This window comes from Terrapene carolina, unplaced genomic scaffold, assembly GCF_002925995.2.
Source record: "Terrapene carolina triunguis isolate 2854851 unplaced genomic scaffold, T_m_triunguis-2.0 Scaffold69, whole genome shotgun sequence".
Taxonomy (NCBI): Eukaryota; Metazoa; Chordata; order Testudines; family Emydidae; genus Terrapene; species Terrapene triunguis.
In genome coordinates, this window is record NW_020664420.1 from 53539733 (window position 1) to 53558447 (window position 18715).

The following is an 18715-nucleotide window of genomic DNA, read 5'->3' on the forward strand; positions in this document are numbered from 1 at the left end:
TGGCTAAACATAGCGCTAGGAAGACTTTTTTTAGTAGGCTTCTGCTTATTAAAGCAAAATGTAGCTGTAGCGAGGCGGCACCTCCTGCTGGTTGTCCAGGAAATTAGCTCTTTTCCAGCTCCGGAGCGCCCTCTGCCGGCTGATGTCTTGCCTGACACTGGCCCCCGTGTCCCTCCTGGACCCCGGTGCCCTTTGCCCAGGGGTTCTGCCCACTGCAGCAACCCACAATCTGGGTCTCCCCACCCAGGGGAACCCCCAACCCTCTATCCCCACCTTGCCTCAGTGGCTACTGCCAGTCACCATCTAGCCCCTGCTCACTGGGGCGGACTGCAGTCTGTAAATCCCAGTACCCTTTCATAGGCCTTCACCAAGGCCTGCAGCCTGGAGTTTTATCAAGTTGGAGCTCCCCAGCTCCCTCTGCCTTTCCCCAGCACTGCTCCACCTCAGGTACCCTTTTCGGCTCCCAAGCAGCCAGGTCCTTCTTTCTCAGAAGCTAGAGAGTGTCTGAGCTCCTGGCCTACAGCCATTTATAGGGCCAGCTGTGGCCTGATGGGGCGTGGCCCCAGCTGTGGCTGCTTCCCCATCAGCCTAGTCTTTGGCTCGCAGCCCCAGGGCTGGCTGTAACCCTTTTAGGGCCGGAGCGGGTGACCACCCCTCTGTAGCCAACACATCAGGAACAGGATTCCATATAATCAAATGCAACGGTCCTGATACTCTGCTCACTTATGCTGGTGGAAATCATTAGAAACTCCCTAGAATTCAGTCTAGTTACGCTGCTTGGAATGTATAGTAAGAGGAGAATCAAGCTTGAAAGCTTTGCACTCTTGGAAGATCAGTGTGGAGTTGCTTTAGATCAGAAATACAGTAAAGCCTTCAAAGTACAGGCCTGTTTCATAACAAAGAACCAAGAGTTCAGATAGCATTTGCTTGCTGTGTGGAGGAAATCTTGAACTTGCTTTATGCAGGAACTAAGAGGCACCTTATCTCCAACACCTACAGCCATTATATGTATGTTCGCTGACCACTTCAGAGGACTGTCTGGAGGGTGTAGCAGAGACTCTGGAAGGTTTCCATGACTGCTGTGCTGTGGGACTAGTGTAGTTTCTCGTGATTACCAGTGAATTTTGTTTCCCCTTATAACCATGCAAAAGTCACTGAGCCTCTGGCACTTTGATGGGAATTAAATGACGCAATTGGGCATTGAAGCTATTCTGTATTTCATGGGATTGGGCCCCATGTTTGGCATTTGGAAACCAAAGGTAAATAATGAAATTTGCAATATTGGCCCTGGTAGTTGACTACATCTAGTTTCTTAAGATCTCTGTAAAAGATAAGAAAGTACACCTCTACCCCGATATAACGCGGCCTGATATAACATGAATTCGGATGTAAAGCGGGGGGGAGCTGCGCACTTCGGTGGATTAAAGCAAGTTCAATATAACGCGGTTTCACCTATAACGCGGTAAGATTTTTTGGCTCCTGAGGACAGCGTTATATCAGGGTAGAGGTGTATGTCTGTAAGTAGCCTCTGACCTACCATATACTCTGTTCTAATTGGCTAAGTAACCTATGAGAGTCACTGCAGTCTAGCTGTGAAATGTTTGTATAGTAGTTTTGAGTTGACTGGATCTGTATTGTCTCTTAGGTTAATGCAAACAAGCCTGGAGGGAGACCTCATCAGGGCACAGGAACTTTCGCATATCATAGCAACTGTCAGCCAAAGTCTGCCTGGGCACTTGTTGGGCTGGGACTTTGTCAAAGAGAACTGGGAAAAGCTTATACGGAAGTAAGATTGTTTGTTTGGTCTTTAATTATTAAATAATTAATCACTAGCATGAAGTGTTAGGTGCAGCATTTGTGTGCATGCATTTTTCCACCGCAAAATAATAGACTGAGCTAACTTTGAATAAAATTTTCAAAAGTTCCCAAGTGCCATTTTCTCTCCCCACCCCCCCCCATCCCCAAAATGGTTTAGGTAGTTAATTTCCATTGTTGTTTGTCGCCCCCAGAGACTTAGGCTCACACGTCAGTTGCCTGGTTCAGAAAATATTATCCTGTCCTTATTAAAAGGACAGTGATATGAAACTATTAGTGGTGCATATATTGTTCTTCATTCCATGGTGAATAATATCTTGCATCCACAGTGGTCTCTCAGCATGCTTTGAAACAGATTGAAAAAGGTGTTTTTCCTTTTGGAGACACTGAAAGTTCGTGCGTGTGTGTGTGTGTGTGGGGAACTTGTCTTCAGAAATATACTTGCTTTTCTTGAAACATCACAGCTTGTTGCAAGTGTTACAACTTTAAGCTGTTCTTCCCCAAAAAAACATTGTGTTACTATATGATATCATAACTCAATGTGATGATCAGTATAAAAAAATTCACTTTTGAAAATAACTTAGTGGCTTTTTGTTTTTGTTTGGTTTTTTGAAAATTTACCCTTTGTTGCTTGAAGTCTTCTTTTTAAAAAGTATGTGGAGTGCACTTGTTTCATAAACTGGTTACCACACGTTACTTTTTCTTCCTTATTTTTTCTTCCATATTTCAGGTTCCACTTGGGGTCATTTGCTATCCAGAATATAGTTACTGTGTCAACCTTTCAGTTTTCAACAGAGGCCCATCTACTTGAGGTTGGTGGTGTAAAGTACTATTTCCTAAATATTTAGCTTCCTAAAATTCTGTGCACTTGCTATTGATACAATGCCTGGCATGTACTTGTGCATTTCACCATAGATTTAAAGATTCTTTTCAATAGTGTATAACTATTAGTATCCCTATTCTACACATGGGAAAATAGTCAGAAAAGTGATTTGCCCAAGGTTACGTAGAAAGTCTGTGGCAGTGCTGAGAATATAACCCACCAATCCTGACCGTGTGTTCGAATGGGCAGGGTACTAGAGAGGTTATCGCCCATGTTAGAGATAATTATTTTGCTCAGATTGTATGAACCTAGCAGGCTGCAACTTGATCATGTCAATAGGAGACTGAGCCAAAGGTGGCTTTGTCTTTCTGATTCCAGGACCGCTGACACTATCCAGGTCTCTGGTGTATGATAGAGCAGCCTAAAGGTCGCTGCATTTTACTTTGGCTGTCAGCAAGCCCTAAGAGGTCATTCTGGCAGTTGAGGATCAGCCAGTTGCTGAGGTGCCCCAGCTGTCTCCCCCTTTTCCTTACCCACACCTTCTACTCCAGTGGCTTAGTAGGGTAGAAGGTGGCATACAGCTTCTACTGTAGACTGTCAACTTCTAGGGAAATGGTTAAAGGTCAAAATCTTTAAAGTTGCCCAAGTAAAAACATGCATGCATAATGTGTGCAAATCTTACCTGTACACAGAATTTATTTTCATATGCTTTAGCATTTACATACTTTGTTGTGTCAAATGCCCCAGTGATAAGTGAATTTTCAACGTACTGAAGATATAATAATTTTAGGCAATCCCATTTGTCACAAGAACAGAATCCTTCTGCAGAAAGCTAGTTTATTTCTGAGTGCAGTACGACTACAACTTGATTGTGCTTTGAGTGAAAGGTAGGGATTCCACCAAATATACAGAATTTCTTGTTGAATTTTACTGACGCTACACAGATTATTGCTGCAGTTCCCATGAGCTGTAATCACTCCATATATTCAGCAACCCTCTTGTGCGATTTGCCAACTATGTAGATGATTGGTGCTTTGTGCTGGGGGTGGAGGGCGGGCAGGTGACACACTCTTAATTTGGAAACTGCCTACATTTCTCAGCCTGAAATGCACATTTTCCTTACTCTGCAGGTTAAAACTTTCTTTGAGTCCAAGTCAGAGAAGATTTCTCAACTTCGCTGTGTCAAAGAGGCTATTGAGACAATTCAGCTGAATATTAAGTGGATGGAGAGGAACTTAGCGGCACTGCAGCAATGGCTGTAGAGAACACAATGCCTGTGTGTGTTTGTGTGTGTGTTAGCCATTAAGAGAGCTTGTGAACTGTTGCTTTTGCAAAAGCCAGGGTGAAACCAGGCATCGCTGCAACATTGTTTGCACTATTAGGGGTTCTAGTTAGCTCAGGGCACATCTCACCTAAGTTTGTTTTTCTTTTGGTCATTTGTGGGCCAGATGTAGATATTTATTTATTCTGGAACTGTGTTCATCTATAGACCAAACAGCTGCATAAATAACAAATAAGTACAGTAATTTTATATTTGAAACACCCTGTCATTTGAAATCCTGTCTTATTGTTCTCAACACTGGTTAAGTATTGAAAAAGAGAGCAACAAAGGAAAAAACTGCCATGAGAGATGCTTTTTCTTTGCAGAGCGCTGGCTAATCAGTGTTCTTTATGCAAAACTGTTGGTAGCTTTGGGTTTAGCTTTTGATGATCAAAGAGTTTTTTCTAGACATTCTAAAAACATAAGCATATACAGCTATTATTATTATATGTATTTTTGTCTATTAAGTGGCCAGGTGCTACTGATATTATATGAAAAGAAAACACAGCCAAATAGCAAATACGAATGTTTTAGGAGGGGAGAGATTTTCAGAAGCATCTCAGTGACTTGGGAGCACATGACCCACTGAAAATCTGTGAGGAGTGTGCTCCTAACTCATTAGGCACTTTTAAGGGGCAAACTTTCAATTGCCAGACTATATTAATATTATTTTGTTGATGTCTGAGCAACAGTGCCCCCCACCCCACCCCAAAATGCCATAGGAAGTTGCTCCAGACTAGTTCCGATGATGGACTGACTACTGATCCTTTTCACCATTCCTCTTTGCGGAGGGCCTGCATTTGGTACATGTGTGTCAGGCATTTTGTTTGGGTCTTTATATTCTTCACTTAATTTTTCAGTATCGCTGGTATGATTTGTGTACACTGCTTACTTTGTAATGCTTGCTTGGTGTAACACAGCAGTGGGGAACTTTTTGTCTGTATTTGGAGGGTATCGTGCAACAACTATTGGGGACAAAGCCTAAAACTTATTCTAGGAACACGTGCCCTAAAATCTGGCATGATAGGCTAAAAGGCAAGATAGCCACAATACAATGTGCCTTTTTTCTAAAGCAATTCACATTTAAGGCCCTTTTAGAGGCCTGGTGTAAACACAGAGTTGTACCTCCTTAACTAAAGAGATGATTTTTATACCTGTTTAGTTAAAGTGGTGGAAAGAGAGAATGTGTGAATTTTCTTATGCCTGTTTAAAGCTGGCTAACATCACATTAGTTTGTATCAGAAAACTTTCATGTACAGCCAAACCGATAAAACCAGTTTTAAACCAATGTAAGAGAGTCCAAACAAACAAGTTGCATCAGTTAATTAAATGGATTTAAGTTAAACTAGTGCAAATTTTGTACAGAGACAAGCCCTGAGAAAAATTTTCTTCAAAAGGTGGGGAGACTATTTTCAGTCATAATCAGCTTTCACTTTGAATTTGTCACCATTTTAATACACGCTTTGTTTTTTTAAAAAAATAAAATTTATAACTACTGCAAATTGTGGTAGTAATGTGCAAGAGAGGTAGGTAGGTGATTAGTGAAAACTACCTAGTGAAAATTATAGTATTTGTTGACTTTTCATCAGTAGGTATGTACTAAATCATTTAAACTATGCAGTTTCATTTCCATATTTTGTGCTTCTCTGACAAAAGTTTACTGGCAAATTTTGAGGAAATTTTTCCCCAGTTTACTTTAAAAATGAGTTCTGCAGTTCTAACCTTGAAAAAGAATGTTACTCCTCCTGGGTGCGCAAAACACCCTGTCTGCAAGTGGAAATGAATGCATTTTGCATGCACTGAAAGTGGATTTGTACTCATCCTCAGTAATTGAATTAGATGTAATCCTAATTCATTGTGTTCTTCAATCACTTGTATTAACAGCATTGTGCAGTGATGTTCTCCCTGCCCCGCCCCCAGTTAATGTGTTAGTTACATCTTTGTATATTCTTCTCTGTGTGTTTGTACCGTGTGGTTTTTTTTTTTCCTTTTTTCCATTTCCCTGTTCTTTTAATTTTTTTTCCCCGTTGACAACAGCAAAGATGATGGATGTCAAACTTTGTAGAGTGAGAACTAATAATAATCTCCTCAATTCCAACTCTGGGATTTTAAGAATGTTCTACCATTGAGCTTAAACATGTTACTGGTAATGTAGTCTGTATTAGGAAATACCACACACTTCCATTTTAGAGTGCAAAATACAGTAAAAACTGAAACAGTTTGGAAAATCATGGCTTAAAAAAAAACAAGGATTGTTTCATTTTGCCACTCAGTGCACTGAGTTTTTCACCTTTTTTGAACATGATTCATGTTGTCAATATCACTTGTCCTTCTTTGGAGTGCATAGTATGTACTTGGGAGCCAACTCCTATTGACTTCAATGAGAAGCTTTTCCTTGACTTCAGTAAGAGTTGGATCAGGCCCTGATACTGAAAAGCACTAAGAACCATCATCTCTTCCAGAGCTCAGTGGGAATTGAGGAGAATTGGCGTGGCTAAGGATCAAGACACAAGGCATGTTTTACATTAAATGAGTGGATCTTACCAGTTCTTTTGTCTTCCAGTCAAAAGAAACACACGCATTGTAGCAAAACACTTCTTGTTACGATTCTGTAATAGTTTACAGGCAAACGTTCTGGAACAAGAGGCTGTGTAAGTCTTGGGCCATTGTCTTTATTTTGTTTCTGACATTTCACATGTAAAATTAGCCTAACGGGGAAAAAATGTGCTAATGAATGAGGTGTTTTTTAGCTTTATCCCTGGAAAACAGAGCAGTCTGCATGCTGATGTATCTTTTGGTTTTATTAAAATTGCAAATTCATTTAATTAATGCTAAATCCTGCATTTACTTTGTCATTCATGAGTTTTTGGCTTCTTAAATTTACTCCATAGTATGGAAAGGATCAGGCTGTGAGGAGAGGAGGAGCCTGAAATGGATTATACGTGGCTGTTTAGATCTGATTGTAGCAATAGTCTCTGCCTTATGGATTATATTACAGTGACATGCAAGATCATATTCTAGCTGGAGATTGGAATAAAGGGAGGCCATACTTTTTTGCAGTGGGACAGTAAAACTCCTGTTCCATATCTGCTATGTTTTTTTACTCTTTAGGCTAGAGGTGTTAGTGCTATTCATGTTCTATTGGAGGTCAATGATACTTTGTTTCCCATACCCTTTGAGTGGGGTGGCAATTTGTAGTAGTCCAGAGGCTTTCATTTTTATATATTAAACCACACGCACAATGTTCCAGTTGCATTCCCAATCTTGTCCCCCTTCACATTAACAAAGTAACTCAAATTCTGAGAGAAATACTATAACTCAAATTCTCGGTCACCTATTTCAAACCTTAGTTTGCTCTCTTGGATGTATCTCTCCATCCTAGTCATTGAGCTAATTTCTGCAAGCACATTCTCATCCTCCAAATGTTCACCTGCCTGTTGGTGGAAAAGCTGAAAACACCAGTCGCTAGAGCAGCCTTTCTTTGATGGAAACTGTAGGGGCACCATGCTAACATATGTGAAAATTGGAGATATTACAATTTTCCAAATTTGAATATGCACTGTGGATTCCTTCATGAATTGAAAGTATGTTGCATATAGAATTGTACTTCAGCATTTACACAATCTGACATCTTCCAGTAACTCAGTACAGAAGCAAGGTTGCATATGCTTCCATAAGCAATGATACATGTCATAGTAGGTACTTCATCACTATTGAATTGAACCCACTCTAAATTTTAGTTTATAAAACCCTGTTTTCATAAAACACCTGCACCTTTTCCAGAACACTAGTGCACTGGAAATCTGAAGAGCTCACTTTTACTCTAGGAGTGATATTAATTTTGTACCTGGCCAAAGAGATGGTTTTTGCCATAGAAATATTTACATTTCACCTGCTCACTGTATCTTACAACATTTGAGGCATTTTATGTTGGACATGCATTGTAAAAGTAATGCTTTAAGGAACATGGTAATGGCCTTCATTGTGTTGGGGTTTTTTTTTTAGTGACCATATGCTGTAGGCAGTCTGACCCTTGAAGTGAATCCTGCTTTATGATGGCATATCTTTTATCTGTTCTATATTACATGGAACATTCCTTTTCCAACAGATTGGTGCCTCCCCTCCTCCTCCCCCACCCCTCCACTGGAAGATGTTATCTTTCATTGCACTCTGAAATTTAAAACAACACTGCCTCATTAACCATACACTTTTGTATGCATTTCTTGCATCTAGGCTTGTATTTTGGCTTTCTTTGTATATTTCTGAATTAGGTTTCATGTAGTTAATTCACTCCATCACCCAGTAAATGTTCTCTCACATTTGGCTATACTGTATAGAAGAAAATGCTTGAGTAAACTTACTTTTACATTTATTTATTTATTGGGTTTTTTTTTAATTAAGACGCTACGAAATGTTGGAAGATTTAGTTACTTTTTTTAATGAGGCATGGATTCACATGATTCCTGGGAAGTTTTAAAAGGATGTAATTATCACATTAACCTCTCAGGTCATATTACTAAAGAATTTAAACCTCTAGTTTTTCTGTTTAAACCTGCTGCTGAAGTAGAAATACAGACTTTTATTCGTGATAGCTTAGTTTTGATCAGAGTGAGAAGCAGGCATCTTTTTTTGAGTTGATCATGATGGCATTTAGCAAATAGCAGTAAAATATTAAGAAAAGATAGGAGCTTGAATGGATTTAAATACATTAAAATTTGGATTGTTATTAAAGATCAATATTTTCTATTTAACGAATTAGGGAATGGAGTATTTTGAGAGCAAATTGCATCAAACTACTGCTAAACTTGCAGTCAGATGAGTCCTATATTCCAGTCTTTATAAAATTAAATAGTCCTGAAGAATGATACCTTTCCAATTATTTTGGAAAAGTTAAATACTGTAAGGACTTGTAAAGGGAGAACACTTGTATATTTCTAAAATACTTAAAATATAAGTACAATGTACAATCACATGTGTGAGCTTTGGGTGGTGAAATTCCAGGTTGTACAATACTTGCCTTTAGGGTGCGGGTGGGGGGGGGAGGGAAGCGGGTTTGAAATAGTTTGTGTATATATGTGTAATGCATACACATATGCAGATCTGTTTTGTTTCATTTGTATTGGGGGGGAGCTTATTTTCTTTATATTTCAGATAAACTTATTTGCATATAACTGGCACTGATGAAAAGGCATGTATACTGCAAACACTGTTGCTTTTGTGAGATGAAAATAAAGTATTTAAATAAAAATTGCGTGGGTGGGGTTTTTTTTTTGTTTTTTTTGGGGGGGGGGGGCTAACTACTATACCACCTCATTAGTGTTTGGTTTTGAATTGTTTCCCTAGATTTTTAAAGCTGGAAGACAACACTGGATCATTTAGTCTTACCTCCTTACAGGCCATTAAATTTCATCCAGTTACCCCAGCCCAGTAACTTGTGATTGACCTTCCAGAAAGGCATCCAGTTTTGATTCTCCATCTCTTGAAGTCTCCAAATCAATCACTTCCCTTGGTGATTTGTTCCAGTGGTTAATCTCCTCCTCTGTGGAAAAAATTATGCCTGATTTTTCTAATTTGAATTTATCTGGCTTCAGCTTCCAGCCTTTGGTTCTTATTATGCCTGTCTCGGCTAGATTAAAGAGCATTTTAGGATCCAGTATTTTATCCCCATGAAGGTACTTGTACTCTGTAATCAAGTCACCTCTCAATCTTTTTGATAAACTAAACTGCGCACTCTCCAATTTTTGACATCCTTTTTAAAGGGTGGATACCAGAACTGGATGCAGTATTCCAGTATCAATCTCATCAATGCCATATATGTTGGTAAAATCACTTTCCTATTCACTACTTGCTATTCCCCTGCTTATACATCCAAGGATCTCATTAGTCCATAATGCTACAGCATCATATTCAGAGCTCATGCTGAGTTGCTTGTCGGCTGTGACCCCTAAATCCTTTTCTCAGTTACTGTTTTCCACAATATAGACCCTGCTAGTCTATAGGTATGACTTGCAATCGTTCCTAGATGTATAACTTTGCATGTGCCTGTATTGCATTCTGTTTGAAGGACTCAGCTTACTAAGCGATGCAGAGCTTTCCGTATGACTGCTGTATCCTCCTCCATTATTTACCACTTCCACCAATCTTCTCTACAAAGTTTATCAGCAATTATTTTAGACTTACTTCCAGATCATTGATGAAATTGTTGAATAGCATCAAGCCTAGTGCTGATCCCTTTAGACACAAAGGGCATAGTCCACTCAATTAGCACCCAGGCTCACCTGGCATGTTATTTATCCCACACCCAGGCAGCAGCAGTGGCAAAGTAAGCTGCATAGTCCTGGCTCAGGTACCACCAGCATTCACTCTCCCCCTCCAGTCCCCAGGTAATGGTGTAGGGAGCACAACTTGAACACGCTTCCAGTCTCTCAAATTTCCCCAGTATTCCAAGATTTATTAAAAATTAACAGCAGGCCAGAGATCTCCTCAGCCAACTCTTTTAAGACTCTTGGGTGCAAGTTATCTGAAAGTTATTTAAAAATGGTTATCCCTAGTAGATGTTGTCTAATATCCTCAGTTACTAACAGTCTGGAAAGTAATATCATATTTGTGATGGAAGTACATCATTCTGCATCTTTCCAGCTACAGAACAGAAATATTTACTTTGAATGGTAACTAAACCAATTCTATTCACTAGATACCAACTTTCCTTGCCTAGTTTTCTAATGAAAAATTTGGGGAGAATTTGACTAGGGTCATTTGGCTCAGTCAGCAGCACATTGCAACATCTCACAGGCTGCAAAAGTTAAGGAATGAAGTCCAGATTCTAGCAGGTAATGGCGTCCTCTACTTCTGTGTGTGTTATGTACAGTGTAACTCCTTAATGGTGCCATAGTGCACTGTGGCCATGACTGTCATACAAAGAAAGTGTGGCTCACAGGGATAGTGTCCACCTTTCTGAATTAGCCCTGGCTTTGTTAAATCCCTTTTATAATCATGTTACAGATGGAGAAACCAAAGCACAGACAGATTAAATGACTTTACTCAAGGTTACGCAGCAGATCTGTGGCAGAGCCAGACATAGAACCCAAATCACCTGATTCCCAGTCCAGTGCTCAACTTTCCCCTTATCTAATAAAACTTTGATTATTATTATGCTGTATCCTAAGCAAGGTGCTAAAGAACTTCTTGAGCCTAGATGATGGAAGGATTTATCTAATACTAAGCATTTTAGCTCTGCTGCATGGTTGTCTGGTTGGATCATAAATGAAGGGATTGTCTCTAAGATAAAGCGTGTTGAGAGCACTAAAAATTAGTACCAGAACCTTAATTGTCCAGGTATCACGGGGTGGTGGTACATTGTAAGAACCAGGATAAATAGATTTTGAATGTTTAACTTTTATTTTACAGTGCATGTTTCTTGACCCAGTTACAGAGAGATGCTTCTCAGAGATCATACGCCTCTCAAGAACCAGGACGACATTTTTGAGAGCAGGATGCATGCAGGCAGCTCTCTTTAGATGGAAGGGAAAGTATACATGTCAATTTAGTAATGTATTGTGACAGACCCAGACCAGTGGGGCACAGGAGTCTGGTAGAGGACAAATATACTGGTCACTGGATGAGTAGTTTTCTGTTCCCTGAGTGACCAGAGCAGGGGCTGCACTAGAGTAATCAGGAACCTGCTAGAAGCAGTTAAGGCAGGCAGGCTAATTAGGACATCTGGAGCCAATTAAGAAGAAGCTGCTAGAATCAATTAAGGCAGGCTAATCAGGGCACCTGGGTTTTAAAAAGGAGCTCACTTCAGTTTGTGGTGTGAGTGTGAGGAGCTGGGAGCAAGAGGCGCAAGGAGCTGGGAGTGAGAGGGTGTGCTGCTGGAGGACTGAGGAGCACAAGCGTTATCAGACACCAGGAGGAAGGTCCTGTGGTGAGAATAAGGAAGGTGTTTGGAGGAGGCCATGGGGAAGTAGCCCAGGGAGTTGTAGCTGTCATGCAGCTGTTACAGGAGGCACTATAGACAGCTGCAGTCCACAGGGCCCTGGGCTGGAACCCGGAGTAGAGGGTGGACCCGGGTTCCCCCCAAACCTCCTAATTGACCTGGAGTGTGGGTTCTTCCAGAGGGGAAGGTCTCTGGGCTGTTCCCCAACCCACATGGTGAATCTCTGAGGCAAGAAAATCCGCCAATAAGCGCAGGACCCACCAAGATAGAGGAGGAACTTTGTCACAGTATGTTCATTTATTTGATGTGGGCCAGTGGATTGTGTGTTCTTTGTTTCATTCTCCTAGAGGCTTGGAAGCTGAGCAAATTTATTTTTTGAAAGCGGGAGATTGTAACTTTACAAAGATACAAGTGAGTAGTGGAGACTTTGAAAGTGTAGAATGCTCCAGGTGAAATCCTGTTCCTATTGAAGTCAATGGTAGGGGGGCAGGATTTCTTCCTCCATATTTCTATTGCCTGTGATTCTAGAACAAGGAATTCTTTCATCTAAACACAAGAACTGGGGTCTTGCAACCCAAATGGAACGTCTGAGGCATTTTCTCTCCCAAATCATTGTAAAGACATTGACCAATCAGGGTCCATTGTGGCAACGTATATGAAACTCTGTACTGAGAATGTATAATTGGGCATAAAGTTGTTTGTTTTTACATTCAGAATGGTGCTGTCCTAGATAAAAGAAACAACATTTACAAAAGGAAGTATTTCTGACAAATAGGGATCAGTTCCCATGTCTCTTGGCAACTCATGAAATGTAAATTTTTCTCATACCATAATAAAAGCAAGAGACTTGGTTATGCATAGATAAATACCTACAAGACAGGCCTCTGCAGCAGGATCTGCCTTAAATCAACTTTTTAGTAAAATGTGCCCTTGACATTCAGGACACTGGTAGTTACACGGGTTTGTTACAAATTACTTAAATTGCATTTTTAAGTACTGTATGTACAGTGATAAATGTCATGCTCATTTAGGCCCAGCCCATAGTAAGGGGAAGGTAGAAACCACATCAGCCTGGGGAGGTGGGCACTGGAACCATTCTGCCTGAGGCCTGCAGGCTAGTTGGGTGGTGGTGGTGTGTGTGCGGGGGGGGCGGGGGTCGCCATCTCCCCACTCTCCATACGTCCTTGTGATTTGGGATATTGTGTGACCCTGAAAAAATGGATTTTGAAGATTCTGTGCTCCTCGGACTGCAGAGGCTACAATTCTGCCTAGCCCTTGTATAGCCCACGCAAGGGGAAAAGGCTCCTTGTTACCCTGTGCCATACCCAGGAACACCCATATAAGGACAAGTCACAACTTGGCCCACAGCAGTGAAAGATGTTGTTCTTTGCTGCTTCACCAACCCAAATGTGGTCACCTTTTGTCTTCAAATAGTCAAACCAAAAAGAGGAAATGTACCACAAGATACAGTGATTTATCCCAATGGGAGTAGTAAGATAAATACATTTGCATTTGGTTTATCTTAGTATCTGTTCCTGATGTTATGTTTGGAGCTTGACGACTGATTGGAAAAGGAATAAACTTGAAACACGAATATGTTAACTTTGCAGCCAGACCAGTAAAAGAGAGACAAACAGATCTGTTTTGCATTTGGTGAAATTGCAAGTCCTCCTTTAGCTGCTTTAGATATCCAAATTTGTGTGTGTGTGTGTGTGTGTGTGTGTGTGTAAATACTGCTCCTTGAATCTTGTCTGATTACCATACATTGCAATTAAGCTGCTTTTCTTTTTTTCTGAAAAATCTTTGCTAGGTCCTTGTTTTCAAAGCCTTGATGCATTCTTTAAAAATATCGTTAAACCCATTAAAGAAAGAAAGAGAAGAAATTTGAAAAGTAGCCTTAAGAGGAAAGGTTAAGAGGCCAGTATTTTCAGCCTAGAGGAAAGAAAACTGAGAGGAGACTAACTGCCTACAAACAGTTAGTTAAAGGGATATATTTTTAAAAAAGAGGGAGCAGGGACCAATTAATCCTTTCAGTTCACGAGGGCAGACAAAAAGTAATTAACTTAAACTTTGCCAGGGAAAGTTTAACTTAAAAATAAAATAATGAAACTTTGGCACCGTACCAGTGCACAGTGGGGGGAGGGATAGCTCAGTGGTTTGAGCATTGGCCTGCTAAACCCAGGGTTGTGAGTTCAATCCTTGAGGGGGCCACTTAGGGATCTGGGGCAAAATCAGTACTTGGCCCTGCTAGTGAAGGCAGGGGGCTGGACTCGATGACCTTTCAGGGTCCCTTCCAGTTCTATGAGATATGTATAAAGCTGTATGACCAAGAATCAGCATATGATGTTAAAATGCCATGAGGCAAGAGAGACAAAATATGCTTGAGACTAATACTTTCTATCCATGGTGTCACTAGCATCTGAATTTAATATTGTAAGCTCGTGGGAAAGTTATTCAGTAGTAGCATCATTTCCCAGAATTCATTGTTATAAACAGGGCCGGCTCCAGGGTTTTGGCCGCCCCAAGCAGCTCCCCCCCTCCCCAAAAGCCGCGATCGCGATCTGCGGCGGCAATTCAGCGGGAGGTCCTTCACTCCGAGGCGGAGTGAGGGACCATCCGCTGAATTGCCGCCGAATACCTGGACGTGCCACCCCTCTCCGGAGCGGCCGCCCCTAGCACCTGCTTGACAAGCTGGTGCCTGGAGCTGGCCCTGGTTATAAATGTGTGGTTCTTGTGCCATGCTGTCCGAACATTTTGCACAATTTACTGTAAATACGTATTCTATAACTCTGCCTTCCCCACTGTCTAGAATGTATGAGCAATGGCTCTCTTGACATGACCTCATCTGTCCTACGGAATTATTGGCGCCACTAAGTTAAGCACTCTAATGAAAGGCATCACTTCCCTCATTTTAGTTAAAACTTTCGCGTGGAGGCTTCGTTCATGCTGTCTTAGAGGTCTGTCTTCTTGTCTAGTCTTCTTACTGAGATTATGAAGATTGTATTTACGGTGGGGTTCCTTTTCAGCATGTTATAGTGTCTTCAGTTTCTGAAGCTGAGAAGCACAAAATGCTTGACGCTCTAGCAGGCACAGAAGATGTCAGAAAACAGATCTGGTATGAAATTGCCAAAAGATTATGTAATGCATAAAGTTAAAAAAATTTTTTTTTTTTGCCAGCCTGGATTTTTTTCTTCAGTTCCAAAACCATTACTAATTGGTTGTGATTTTGCTTATTGGCACTATTTGTAGCTGCCTCAAGACTCCAGCAGATCTAGAGAAAAAATGTAACCAAAAAATAAGTTGCAGGGTTCCATATATTTAAATACAAAGGGTCTGATGCACCACACAATTATTTTGGCACAAGTCATTTCTAACTCCCTAGAAGTCAATGGAGATATATTTTTGTAATACTAGAAGAGGAAATTCAGGCCTCAGAGCTTTGGATTTTGGGGAGATCAGTGCATAGTTGTCAAGTCAGGTGTGTAAGTCAACTAATGCACTTTGTTTAATATTGCCGCTACACTTATATTCTGGGGGCTCACACTGGGATTCCTACAACAGTGTAGTGCCAACTAGTGCAAAAATCTCTAAAGTAGAACTGGGAAAGAGCAATCAATTGTTTATGAATAAGTAACATGTTTACCCTGACAATCAGGACTGGCTCCAGGGTTTTTGCGCCCCAAGCGGCGGGGGGAGGGAAAAAAAAGCCGCGATTGCAATTGCGATCGGGGCACTCTGGCGGCAGTTCCACCGCGCCGCTTTCTTCTTCGGCGGTAATTTGGTGGCAGGTGCTTCCCTCCGAGGGGGACCTGCCGCCAAACAGCCAGACGTGCCGCCCCTTCCCCTTGGCCGTCCCAAGCACCTGCTTGCTAGGCTGGTGCCTGGAGCCGGCCCTGCCTACAATTTGACTTAGTATTCAACCTGCATTATGATTAGTGTTCTGTGTTTTCAGTTTTTTATTTAAAAAAAAAATGGGAATTTTTTGGTGGTTATTTTCCAAACATTAAAACTGGGATGAAAACAGTTTTAAAATGGGGGGGGATTCAATTATACTGTAGTAAAATGTGTATATTATGAAAAGTTTGTATTTTTCCCCATCAATTTTTCTATGTACAAAGGTATTTTTCTCTCTGAGCTAGTAGTTTTTCCAGAAATTCCGGTTTGCATATGCTCACATAATTTTCTTCAAAGTATCTTCCCTCATGTTGAGCCTCTTGCTGTTGTGGAAAACTTTGAAAATAAGCGCTCTGCATCAGTAGATCCAGGGGGTACACTCGAAGCTCACCGTGCCACTTTGCTGAAGTTGGGAAGTGTGTGTTGACTGTTCCAAAAAGCCAACACATCTGGTTTCACATGGTCAGATTTGAAATTTGATCTTCAGTGGCAAACGGTTGAAACATTCTGGCATAACAGTCGTAGTCTGCTGCAAAATTCACCTTGAGGAAGGGGCAACACCTGAATGCCAATCCAAGAAGAACCTTCAGCACCAAACACTTCGGGGGGTCAGATTACAGGCTATGGTTGTTTCCCATTTCTCGCTGAAGGTTTTGAATGCTTTTTTTGATTTCTCTCGTGTTCCGGGGTCTGAAGGATTCCCATAAGCAGCTGCGTTTTTCTGCAGTATGTTTCTCCTGAAGCTTTTGTGCTCAATTCAGATGAGATTTTGGTTGTCAGGATCTGGTAAATGTCTGTATTAGCCAACATGTTGGTAGTATTCAGAGAAAACTGCAGTGTTTTCCATGTGTCACACACTGTTTTCAACAATGAACATTACCATGGTGTGCAGAATCTGGCAGTCATTTTGGTTATTTGCCAGTCTCCCTTCAGAGCTTCTGATTTAGAACCCAGAAATTTAGGATGATCTTGGAGCTAAATTAGCACAGTCCACGCATTATTTACATGACAGGCAGCGAAGTACAAGCTTATCCACTGATGTGGCATAACAGGGGTAGGTAATCAGCAGTCAGCTCTGAATTTGTCTCACACTGTGTAAAACAAAGCCTTTAACTTGTTCACCTGCTTGAAAATGGACCCAAATCCAATGATGCAAGATTTCACATCTTTCATTTCTTCTGTAGAAGTAGCAGCCGACAACGTAAGGTTAATCAGATGAGTAGGATAAGTAATACATAGCAGCTATGAGGTCTGAGTTTAATCTCCTGTGCAAACTTAGCCATCTAGGAAGCAGAATCTGTGTTAGTTGTGGCCATATTTTCCCAAGTTAGTTAGTACATCTCAAACATGTCAGTTATTGCTGCCTCGACAAAATGGATGTCAGCAAAGGGGATGAGATTCACATCCACACAAAACAATGTGGGTTTATTCTCTTTGAAATAAAAAAACCTGAACACACAATGCCAAGAATTGGACAGTCCACAGCATCAGGAAACTTGTCAAAAATCAGACTAGACACAATTCCATCAATTTGTTCCATCAGTTTAGATCAAGGGTGGGCAAACTATGGCCTGTGGGCCACATGCGGCGTGGGGGGACCGTCCTGCCTGGCCCCTGAGCTCCTGGCCCAGGAGGCTAGCCCTGGGCCCTTCCCCCGCTGCCTCAGCTCACTCGCTCCGCCACGGGCGCAATGCTCTGGGCAGCGAGGCTGTGAGCTCCTGGGGCAGCGCAGCTGCAGAGCCTGGCCTGACCCAGTGCTCTGAGCTGCGTGGTGGCAGCGGCGGCATGGCCTGGCTCCAGCCGGGCAGTGCGACTGTAGTGCCGCCAGCCACCAGTGCTCCAGGCAGCGCGGTAAGGGGGCATGGAGCAGGGGGATTGGATAGAGGGCTGGAGAGTTCAGGGTGGTGGTCAGGGGGTGGGGTTGTGGATAGGGGTTGGGGGGGAAAGAGGGTTGAATGGGGGCAGTCAGAAATGAGAGGAGGGGTTGGATGGGGTGGCGGGGGTCCAGGAGCGGTCAGGGTACAGGGAGCATGGGGGGTGGATGGGGCTGGAGTCCGAGGGGCAGATAGGAGGTGGGGGCCGGGCCATGACCCCCCTCCTCTAACTGGCTCTCCATACAATTTCCGAAACCCAATGCGGCCCTCAGGCCAAAAAGTTTGCCCGCCCCTGGTTTAGATACTAAAGCATCATCATTTTGTTTCAGATGCTTATGAGTGAGGTTGCCTGCATTAGGAAGGGTTTTTGCTGCTGGACAGTATTGTCACACAAAGTCGCCAATAGGCCCCTGTTTAATTAACAGCAGCTATCCAGCAAAACAGAGCATGCATGAATTCATTGACGCTATTGTGCTGTGTCCTCTTTCATTAAAACACTGGTGAAAGCTCTTGATATTGACTGTGTCATAACTATAAAGGGAAGGGTAACAGCTCTCTGTGTACAGAGACTCCAAATCCTTTTACCTGTAAAGGGTTAAGAGGCTCGGGTAACCTGGCTGACACCTGACCCGAAGGACCAATAAGGGGGCAAGATACTTTCAAATCTTGGGGGGAGGGAAAGGCTTTTGTGTGTGCTCTTTGTTTTAAGGGGTGGTTCGCTCTTGGGACTGAGAGGGACCAGACATCAATCCAGGTTCTCCCCATCTTTCTAAACAAGTCTCTCCTATTTCAAACTAGTAAGTAAAGACAGGCAAGGCGTCTTAGATTTACTTTGTTTTCTCAACTTGTAAATGTACCTTTTTACCAGAGTATGTATCTTTGTTTGCTATACTTTGAACCTAAGACAGAGGGGGGTCCTCTGAGCTCTTTAAGTTTGATTACCCTGTAAAGTTATTCTCCATACTGATTTTACAGAGATGATTTTTACCTTTTTCTTTAATTAAAAGCCTTCTTTTTTAAGAACCAGATTGATTTCTCCTTGTTTTAAGATC

General features: G+C 41.8%; 1 protein-coding gene across 1 annotated transcript in view; it reads left to right on the top strand.

Annotated features, from left to right (window-relative positions):
• LNPEP (leucyl and cystinyl aminopeptidase) overlaps positions 1-9201 on the top strand; it is an 86372-nt gene extending 77171 nt beyond the window's left edge. Inside the window, exons 16-18 of the mRNA XM_026649178.2 lie at positions 1646-1786; positions 2546-2627; positions 3769-9201. Of these exons, the coding sequence (XP_026504963.1) occupies positions 1646-1786; positions 2546-2627; positions 3769-3900 (355 nt within the window). The 3' untranslated portion in view covers positions 3901-9201. The remainder of the gene's footprint in view (positions 1-1645; positions 1787-2545; positions 2628-3768) is intronic.
• The last annotated feature ends 9514 nt before the right edge of the window (positions 9202-18715 follow it).